The 11114-nt window shown below is 40.3% G+C and overlaps 1 protein-coding gene across 2 annotated transcripts in view; it reads right to left on the bottom strand.

Annotated features, from left to right (window-relative positions):
* nampt2 (nicotinamide phosphoribosyltransferase 2) overlaps positions 1–11114 on the bottom strand; it is an 83181-nt gene that overhangs the window by 4714 nt on the left and 67353 nt on the right. For both annotated transcript variants that reach the window (XM_020585942.1, XM_020585943.1), the window contains 3 exons: positions 8684–8803; positions 6106–6246; positions 3701–3826 (listed from right to left, as the gene is read on the bottom strand). In XM_020585942.1, coding sequence (XP_020441598.1) covers positions 3701–3826; positions 6106–6246; positions 8684–8803 — 387 coding nt within the window. The remainder of the gene's footprint in view (positions 1–3700; positions 3827–6105; positions 6247–8683; positions 8804–11114) is intronic.

Here is an 11114-nt window from a genome sequence, read left to right as displayed (position 1 = left end):
AGTAAATGTACTTAGTTATTTTCCAAAACTACTGTGTTGTTGGTGTGGACTGTAATATAAAAAGGTGTTTCTGTGAAAAATGACCTGGGAGAACTGGGAGATCCTTTGTCAGGAGCCTTACATATATAAGCTTTAGCTGTACTTTAGTATTTTGTCAGCATTGTACAGTAGCTGAATAAACCTTTGTGAAGTTAGGCCTACATTGCACTACCTGCAGTAATTTTTACAGTGCCTTGCGAAAGTATTCGGCCCCCTTGAACTTTGCGACCTTTTGCCACATTTCAGGCTTCAAACATAAAGATATAAAACTGTAATTTTTTGTGAAGAATCAACAACAAGTGGGACACAATCATGAAGTGGAACGAAATTTATTGGATATTTCAAACTTTTTTAACAAATAAAAAACTGAATAATTGGGCGTGCAAAATTATTCAGCCCCTTTACTTTCAGTGCAGCAAACTCTCTCCAGAAGTTCAGTGAGGATCTCTGAATGATCCAATGTTGACCTAAATGACTAATGATGATAAATAGAATCCACCTGTGTGTAATCAAGTCTCCGTATAAATGCACCTGCACTGTGATAGTCTCAGAGGTCTGTTTAAAGCGCAGAGAGCATCATGAAGAACAAGGAACACACCAGGCAGGTCCGAGATACTGTTGTGGAGAAGTTTAAAGCCGGATTTGGATACAAAAAGATTTCCCAAGCTTTAAACATCCCAAGGAGCACTGTGCAAGTGATAATATTGAAATGGAAGGAGTATCAGACCACTGCAAATCTACCAAGACCTGGCCGTCCCTCTAAACTTTCAGCTCATACAAGGAGAAGACTGATCAGAGATGCAGCCAAGAGGCCCATGATCACTCTGGATGAACTGCAGAGATCTACAGCTGAGGTGGGAGACTCTGTCCATAGGACAACAATCAGTCGTATACTGCACAAATCTGGCCTTTATGGAAGAGTGGCAAGAAGAAAGCCATTTCTTAAAGATATCCATAAAAAGTGTTGTTTAAAGTTTGCCACAAGCCACCTGGGAGACACACCAAACATGTGGAAGAAGGTGCTCTGGTCAGATGAAACCAAAATCGAACTTTTTGGCAACAATGCAAAACGTTATGTTTGGCGTAAAAGCAACACAGCTCATCACCCTGAACACACCATCCCCATTGTCAAACATGGTGGTGGCAGCATCCTGGTTTGGGCCTGCTTTTCTTCAGCAGGGACAGGGAAGATGGTTAAAATTGATGGGAAGATGGATGGAGCCAAATACAGGACCATTCTGGAAGGAAACCTGATGGAGTCTGCAAAAGACCTGAGACTGGGATGGAGATTTGTCTTCCAACAAGACAATGATCCAAAACATAAAGCAAAATCTACAATGGAATGGTTCACAAATAAACATATCCAGGTGTTAGAATGGCCAAGTCAAAGTCCAGACCTGAATCCAATCGAGAATCTGTGGAAAGAACTGAAAACTGCTGTTCACAAATGCTCTCCATCCAACCTCACTGAGCTCGAGCTGTTTTGCAAGGAGGCATGGGCAAAAATTTCAGTCTCTCGATGTGCAAAACTGATAGAGACATACCCCAAGTGACTTACAGCTGTAATCGCAGCAAAAGGTGGCGCTACCAAGTATTAACTTAAGGGGGCTGAATAATTTTGCACGGCCAATTTTTCAGTTTTTTATTTGTTAAAAAAGTTTGAAATATCCAATAAATTTCGTTCCACTTCATGATTGTGTCCCACTTGTTGTTGATTCTTCACAAAAAATTACAGTTTTATATCTTTATGTTTGAAGCCTGAAATGTGGCAAAAGGTCGCAAAGTTCCAGGGGGCCGAATACTTTCGCAAGGCACTGTAGCTCTTGCCTCCAGTACTACTGTGAGGAACCTTGGAGTCATCTTTGATCAGAATATGTCCTTTAAATCACACATAAACCAAGTCTCTAGATCTGCCTTCTTTCACCTGCGCAATATTGCAAAAGTCAGGAGCATCCTGTCTCAAAGTGATGCTGAAAAACTGGTCCATGCATTTGTTACTTCCAGGCTGGACTACTGTAACTCTTTACTATCAGGATGTCCCAATAATTCCCCAAACAGCCTCCAGTTAATCCAAAATGCTGCAGCCAGAGTACTGACAGGAACTAGCAAGAGAGATCATATCTCTCCCATATTAGCTTCTCTCCACTGGCTCCCTGTAACATTCAGCATAGAATTTAAAATCCTTCTCCTAACATACAAAGCCCTTAATGACAAGGCTCCATCGTATCTTAAAGACCTCGTAGAGCCTTATCATCCTAACAGAGCACTTCGCTCTCAGAGTGCAGGTTTACTTGTGGTTCCTAGAGTCCACAGAAGTAGAATGGGAGGCAGAGCCTTTAGCTATCAAGCTCCTCTCCTATGGAACCAACTCCCAGTCTCAGTTCGGGAGGCGGACACCCTCTCTACCTTTAAGATTAGACTTAAGACTTTCCTTTTTGATAAAGCTTATAGTTAGGGTTGGATCAGCCTCCCCTTAGTTATGCTGCTATAGGCCTAGGCTGCTGGGGGGCCCCATGATGCTCTGAGTTTCTCTCCTCCCCTCCCCTCTCCTCTCCTTTCCTCTCTGCCTATGCTTCTATATGCCACCATTACACATCACTAACTTTGTGTCTCCTCTCTCCCGTAGTGTGTCCTCTCTCTCTCTCCTTGTACTTTTCTACAGGTAGCCCTGGCCCTGGAGCTCTATGTTTTTGATGAGCAGTCACCGGCCACATCAACCTGACCAGTGTTTGATTGTTTGTTGTGTCCTGTTGCTTTTCTTCTTTTCTCGCTCCTCTATCCACTCACTCCAACCGGTCGAGGCAGAAGGCCGTCCACCAAGAGCCGGGGTCTGTCGGAGGTTTCTTCCGTCAAAGGGAGTCTTTCCTCCCCACTGTCGCCAAGTGTTTGCTCAAGGGGGATTTGTTGGGTTTTCCCTCTGTAATAATAGTGATAACAGTAAGGTCTAGACCTTACTCTGTAAAGTGTCCTGAGATGACTTTTGTTGTGATTTGGCGCTATACAAATAAAATTTGATTTGATTTCTAGTTGGACAGGGAACTGTGCTTTTAGGTGCCATCTACTATGAAACAGTCTCTGAGAACCTAATGTCAATAAGCTAGCCACATATTGTGAATAAACAATTTGACCAGCACAGTAAGAATAAATAAAAATATTCAATTTTTGAAGAATCAGTTTTTACTTATTAAACAGTTTCTTAATATTAATGTTTTTCAACCTCTCCTGCCCAGCATGGTGTGTGTGGTGGTTGTACTAAGCTGCTCTCATGCAAGTGCAGTTGTGTTTCCCCTGCACTGTAAAACACATTATCTTCCACATCATTTTCAAATCATGCTGCATTAAAATTATGGATAAAAAGTAAATACTGAATGTGTAAGGATGTTTCCTCAGCATAACATTTCAGCCAATCACGTCTTGATGAGCCGGTTCTGCCCCACTCGACCCAGGGCCGGATGAGCATCAGTCAGCATAATTACCCCCGATGTTAGAAATGGATGGAAATGAAGGTAAACCCATTTCGCCTTGCTCCACATGATAAAATCGGGCTGAACTGCGCTGATGGAAAAACATCATAAAATAAGCTTGAAAAAGTACTAAACTGAAAACGATGAAAAAACACATTTCATATCAAAGCGAGTTAAAAATGAAATGCTGGACTAACCTCCTCAGGCTTGCCTGCTCCTCTCTCTATTGTCTCTAAGAAACCATCAGAGTTTCTCCTCAGTGATAATCGGCCCCTCTTTGACCCCTTGGATGGGTCGGTCACTGGCTGCTTGTACACATCCATCTGGCAGGAGACATAAAACTAGTTTAAAGACAACTCACTGACATCAATTGGCTCACAATCTCATAAACAAGAGGGGTGGCAGCCTTTATGGGGATTACCTGTGCCCCTGACACAGACAAAAAAAAAGCATCTTTGGCCTCTTTGGTCAAACTTTTTTTTTAAATTATCTACTACAGATATAACAATTAATATAATGGAAAAGACAGTTTTCATGCGAATAGGTATGGGTGTCTTAGCCAACAGATATGTATTACAGAGCAACTCACAAGCAAGATATTAGCAAGTACTGTACCTTTACTGTTGACAAATACATTGTCACAAAGGGAAGGACTTATTTTTGTTATTATAATATTTACTGTTTTCATTTTATAGGTTTGCCATTAATCATAAAGCAAAAAGGTGCAAAGTAGGGACAGGTGGGTCCCAAGATTCTCCAATAGCAAATTCTTAAGACAAAGTGTCTGTGCAGTGTCATCCAGGTCATAGTAAACTGAAAAAACTTAGAAAAAATCAACTGGACTAGATTTCTAGGTCGAAGATGTTTCACCTCTCATCAGAGAGGCTTCATCAGTTCTGACTGACTGGTGTTGAGCTGGAGATATTTATCCCCCTCGGTGGTGTTTCAGTCTTTTGATGGCCAACAATGTTCCTTAACGACTGAGTCGTTATAGCCCAGTATCGGTGAGAGTCGTTAGCTGTCTTTGAACCCTCCCCTGTCGACTGACGCCTATTGTCCTGATGGGCATGTTTGGACAGAGATCTCAAAACAGGATTGTAGATGGAAGACAAGTTGTGTCTTAGTCCACCACCCCTATTTAATAAAACACCCCTCACTAAATAGGCAATAGGATTTCAGCCGGCATTGTTACAAACACTGGCGCCCCACAGGAATGTGTCCTCAGCCCCATCCTCTACATCCTGTTCACCCACGACTGTGTCGCCTCCCACAAAGACAACATCATCCTGAAGTTCGCGGACGACACCGCAGTGATAGGTCGCATCACTGGCGGGGATGAAGCAGCCTACAGGAGGGAGGTGGCCGGTCTGCTGTCATGGTGCAAGGACAGTAATCTCAGCCTAAACACGGACAAGACGAAGGAGATGATAGTGGACATGAGGACAAAGAGGAGATCTCATCGGCCACTGTTCATCCGGGGGCTAGAAGTGGAGAGGGTGAGCAGCTTCAAATACCTGCGCATCCACATCAGTGAGGACCTCACTTGGACACTTAACACCACACATGCCATTTCCCATCCCCTGTATGTGTTAACCAGGACTCCACTGCCATCTCTGCAGAGCATTTACCACCGCAGGGTGCATAGGAAAGCTGCCTCAATCCTCAAAGATCCCACCCACCCCCAGCATGGACTGTTCGCCTCCCTACCCGCTGGCCGGAGGTTCAGAAGTGTGAAGTGTAGGACCTCCAGACTGAAAAACTCTTTCCCTCTACCATCAGACTCATAAACAGCTGAGGAGTTTGTTACCAGGAAACACATCATGTACTGTCGACCTGTACCGTTTACATTCTCAGTTTGCACATGCATAATTGCACATTGACTGTTGACTGCTGCACATGCTGCTCCCATGCAGCATACATTGTCTGTTATATTCTTATATATCTTTATTATATTGCTGCATTTGCTGCTTAAAGTGCCTTAGATTTTGTGTTGCTTATTTATCTACTTTATATTTCATTTTTATTTTGTGGCATTCATGTGGACAGCAAAGTAAGAATTTCATTGTACAGGGAAACACATTTCCTAACTGTGCATATAACAAATAAACACTTTGACCTTTGACATTTCTGCACAGAATGACTGCAGATTTGGTCCTTCCCTCTGAAGCAGGAGGAAAGATTACACTCAAAAACTGAGTGTACAGGACATGGGCACCTGACTTGTTTAAATACATTCTTGAAAATTTGTGAAGTCATCCTGGAACAAGATCATTTTATTTGGCTTGCATAATGTTAGGAGCAGTTCATAAATGTTACAGCTGCATAATATGTTGGTAAAAGCTCGTGACTTTGATTGTCTCACAACCGTTTATTTCAGTTGCTCACTAGGAAAGAGTTCAAATCAACCAAGTTTGCAGATTTGACTGTTACACCAGAGCTTTGTTGACAGTCAGACTATGAAGTTTTTTTTTTATTTTTTTATTAATTATTCTACCAGTAAGGTCATGTTTATTAACAACAATCTGTTGAAATGTGAAAATCTTAAACTCAAGCTTCATTTTAAACAGGGTCATGTCAAAGCATCCCAGTCAAGTCGACTCACCCCCTTGCCATTAGTTTCCACATAACTGCACTTGAAGGCACAGCTGAGTGTATCTCTATTGAGTTTCTGAAGCAAAGCGCTGCCACAGCCAAAGAAGACATTCTCAGCACTCCAGCCTTCATCACTCAGCTTCTGAAGAATCTTCAGAAAACAGACACAGTAAGGCTTTAACCACAAACATTTTACATCTTTGTTTTAACCATAACAAAACACACTTGTACTCGTACAGTTTGGACACAGTGGTCTGCAGCAGAGCTTACAGCAGGACAATGCAAAGATTTATTGCATCTTTAAAGGAAAACACAACCTGGGTCTTGCTGTCATGGTTTGCCTTAAGGATAGTAGGGCCAAAAAGCCAATATTTCAAGTAAATTCGTGATGCCAGTTACTTGGAAATGAGATCAAAGGTCAGCATTTTCCTATTGTGCTAGCTGTCCGTTATTAGATGTTGATTGTAACTGAGTAATTGAAGGCAGTACTACTTGCATTTTACTTCCAAATAAGTGTTTTAAGATAACTAGATAACTTCTGGACAAGCAAGTACAGCAGTTGAAAACCTGTATAATTTTTTTACTGCTTGGCACTCATCTGTAAAGCTGTGAGCAGCAATGAAACATGCCAGTAAAGCAGCAGTGACAGCCAAAATATAAAAATAAAACCCATGCTGCAAAATTTACATCCCTATGTGCAGTTTCTGTGTAATGGTAGCATCTTTAATGTTTTGATGGCATATATTTCTTGTAATTCCCAGTAAAATTGGTGTAGTCTATGTGCCCTCTTGTGCTGATACCACTGGGAGTATGGTAATATAATGAATGTAGTAATATGGTGAACAAACATGATTTAAAAGGTCATAAATGTGGAGACGTTATGTTGAGTTACGACACTGCATTTTCTGAAGAAAATGCGTATGGATGCTGAGTGCTGAAAGATCACCCTGAAAATGCTGAACATTTTGACACGAATGGTTTTGCTAGCTGAAAATAAGCTGAAGTAAAATTTCCCCATTCATTTAAATAGGGCAATTTTTTCAAAATAAAGCTAAATATTTTAAAAGTATGAAGTTTAGAAAACTTCTGAATAGAAGCAGCATGAATGTCGTTGAAGAGTTGAACATTTTAATACTAGCCGGATTTGGATACAAAAAGATTTCCCAAGCTTTAAACATCCCAAGGAGCACTGTGCAAGCGATAATATTGAAATGGAAGGAGTATCAGACCACTGCAAATCTACCAAGACCTGGCCGTCCCTCTAAACTTTCAGCTCATACAAGGAGAAGACTGATCAGAGATGCAGCCAAGAGGCCCATGATCACTCTGGATGAACTGCAGAGATCTACAGCTGAGGTGGGAGACTCTGTCCATAGGACAACAATCAGTCGTATACTGCACAAATCTGGCCTTTATGGAAGAGTGGCAAGAAGAAAGCCATTTCTTAAAGATATCCATAAAAAGTGTCGTTTAAAGTTTGCCACAAGCCACCTGGGAGACACACCAAACATGTGGAAGAAGGTGCTCTGGTCAGATGAAACCAAAATCGAACTTTTTGGCAACAATGCAAAACGTTATGTTTGGCGTAAAAGCAACACAGCTCATCACCCTGAACACACCATCCCCATTGTCAAACATGGTGGTGGCAGCATCATGGTTTGGGCCTGCTTTTCTTCAGCAGGGACAGGGAAGATGGTTAAAATTGATGGGAAGATGGATGGAGCCAAATACAGGACCATTTTGGAAGGAAACCTGATGGAGTCTGCAAAAGACCTGAGACTGGGATGGAGATTTGTCTTCCAACAAGACAATGATCCAAAACATAAAGCAAAATCTACAATGGAATGGTTCCCAAATAAACATATCCAGGTGTTAGAATGGCCAAGTCAAAGTCCAGACCTGAATCCACTCGAGAATCTGTGGAAAGAACTGAAAACTGCTGTTCACAAATGCTCTCCATCCAACCTCACTGAGCTCGAGCTGTTTTGCAAGGAGGCATGGGCAAAAATTTCAGTCTCTCGATGTGCAAAACTGATAGAGACATACCCCAAGTGACTTACAGCTGTAATCGCAGCAAAAGGTGGCGCTACCAAGTATTAACTTAAGGGGGCTGAATAATTTTGCACGCCCAATTTTTCAGTTTTTTATTTGTTAAAAAAGTTTGAAATATCCAATAAATTTCGTTCCACTTCATGATTGTGTCCCACTTGTTGTTGATTCTTCACAAAAAATTACAGTTTTATATCTTTATGTTTGAAGCCTGAAATGTGGCAAAAGGTTGCAAAGTTCAAGGGGGCCGAATACTTTCGCAAGGCACTGTAACTTCACAGAAATGCTGGACTCCAGTTTTGCCCTTATTTCATGCACTCCAGTGCAGCACTAAACCCAAAATGCTGATACCCAATAGCCCCAGACAGAGAACGTTAGATGAAGTCATTGTGAAAAAGGCCTACACTTAAATTAATGATAAAAACAGGAAAATTGTATCTGCAACAGAATGGAATGATACAATATAACATACTAAATAAGATGTCTAAAGAATATTTAAATTAAAGCTAGCACAGTACAACAATCAAATTTCTTTTTACCTCATCCACTGAGCTGAGGTCAATACCATCTCCTTGAATAATTCGTAGATAAGAAGGCAGCACCTTGTATCCTGCAGAGTTCAGAGAACAGCCAAAACACTCCTCCAAAATCTTTATGACCTAGAAGACAAGCATGGCATGTAAGTGACTTTAATTTGGACTTTCATCTAGGGGGATACTTATTAAACCTGTTGCAAGTTATCATCAGGGATGGAAGATACTGCACCACCTCAGTTTTTTAGGTCCCGCTCCCAAACTTGAGATAATTAGATTGTCTCCATTTCACGAGCAAGGGCCTGCCCTCACCAAGGACAAATGGAAGCGTAAGAACAAACTAGAGAAATGCATTTCCTGTCAAAAATGTGTGTGGATGCTGATATGCTGAAGGATCGCCCTAAAAATGCCTGAAATCAATTGCTGAAACAGCTGAAGCATGAGTAGAAATAGCTGAAGTTCTTTGTTGAATAAGCTGAAGGATGAGATGCAATAAATACAAGCAAGAGTGTCCTTGGAGAGCTGAACATTTTGATACCTGAGAGAGAGAGAGAGAATACGAGTGTGTGTGTGTGAGAGAGAGTCATCCTACACCCTGAGAACTACTAGTGTGGCTACTGAAATTGAACAAAAATGGCAATTATGCAAAAAAAAAAAAACCAAAACAAAAAACATATCAAAAAGCAGTTTACAGTATGAATAGCTGAAGACCTTCTGAATAATTAACAGTTAAAATTGTTTTTTTTTTTAGCTGAAAATATGCTTAACGTAAGATGTGAAAAGTTTGTCCATTCATTTCAATAAGGCAAAATTTGCTGAAAAAAAGCTGAATATTGTAAAAACTATAAAGGTTACAAAAAAGAATAATACAAGTATGAATGTCCTCAAAGAGCTGGACAGCTTTTCTAGCTGGAAGTGTGCTGAACTTATGGAGATGTAAAAATTTTCCCGTTGGTCCCCACAAAATAGGTAAAACAAGTAGGGGTGTGTGTGTGTGTGTGTGTGCGTGCATGCATCTGTCAGAGCAGTCCTACCCGCTGAGGACTACTAGTGTTGCTATTGAAATTAAACCTAAAATGTAAATGGTAACTAGAAAATTGCATTTTCTGAAGAAAATGCGTATGGATGCTGAGTGCTGAAAGATCACCCTGAAAATGCTGAACATTTTGACACGAATGGTTTTGCTAGCTGAAAATAAGCTGAAGTAAAATTTCCCCATTCATTTAAATAGGGCAATTTTTTCAAAATAAAGCTAAATATTTTAAAAGTATGAAGTTTAGAAAACTTCTGAATAGAAGCAGCATGAATGTCGTTGAAGAGTTGAACATTTTAATACTTTAAATAGCTGAAAGTATGCTGAAGTAGAATTTTCCCATTCATTTGAATGGGGCATGATTTTCAAAATAAAGCTAAATATTTGAAAAATTTGAAGTTTAGAAAATGTCTGAAGAGAAGCATGAATGTCCTGAAGGAGCAGAACATTTTGATAGCTGAAATTATGCTGAATTACAATTTTCCCATTCATTTGAATGGAGCAAGATTTTCAAAATAAGGCTAAATATATCATAAGTACAAAGTTCAGAAAACATCCGAAGAGAAGCTTTAACATTTTAATAGCTGAAAGTATGCTGAAGTAGAATTTTCCCATTCATTTGAATGGGGCAAGATTTTCAAAATAAAGCTAAATATTTAAAATGTATGAAGTTTTGAAAACTTCTGAATAGTAGTGTGAATGTCCTTGAAAAGCTGGACATTTTGATAGCTGAAATAGCTGAAAGTATGAAGTAGAATTTTCCCATTCATTTGAATAGAGCAAGATTTTCAAAATAAAGCTAAATATTTTAAAAATTTGAAGTTTAGAAAACTTCGAAAGAGAAGCATGAATGTACTTGAAGAGTTGATTATTGATAGATGAAAGATTATGCTGAAGTAGAATTTTCCCATTCATTTGAATGGGGCAAGACTGTCAAAATAAAGCTAAATATTTCAAAAGTATGAAGTTTAGAAATGACTGTCCCTGAAGAGCTGAACATTTTGATAGCTGAATGACTTTGCTAGCTGAAAGTATGCTGAACTCATTAAAGATGTGGACCCCACAAAGTAGGTAAAACAAGTAGGTGTGAACATGTGTGGGCAGGGGGGGGCAATAGAGAGGGGGAGGGGAGAGAGACAGAGAGGGAGAAGGCGAGGGGGAGAGAGAAAGAGAGGGGAGTTATGTTGGGGCATGTCCCAATTGCGCTGCATTTTATGAACCACCAGATGGCACTCCAAGTCAGTGTCATTGACTCAGCACTTTGAGCTCCCATTGACTTGTATTGCAAAATATAAAGCTGAATAGATTAAAAAGTATAAATGTTATAAAAAAAAGTTGAGAACAAGCAGGGATGTCCTTGAAGAGTTGAACAGATCAAGCCCTCAACAGCCTGTATAGCTGAAA

The sequence above is a fragment of the Monopterus albus genome, unplaced genomic scaffold, assembly GCF_001952655.1.
Source record: "Monopterus albus unplaced genomic scaffold, M_albus_1.0 scaffold388.1, whole genome shotgun sequence".
Lineage (NCBI taxonomy): Eukaryota > Metazoa > Chordata > Actinopteri > Synbranchiformes > Synbranchidae > Monopterus > Monopterus albus.
Note: the sequence above shows the minus strand (reverse complement) of the source record. Positions and strands in the feature narration are given on the sequence as shown.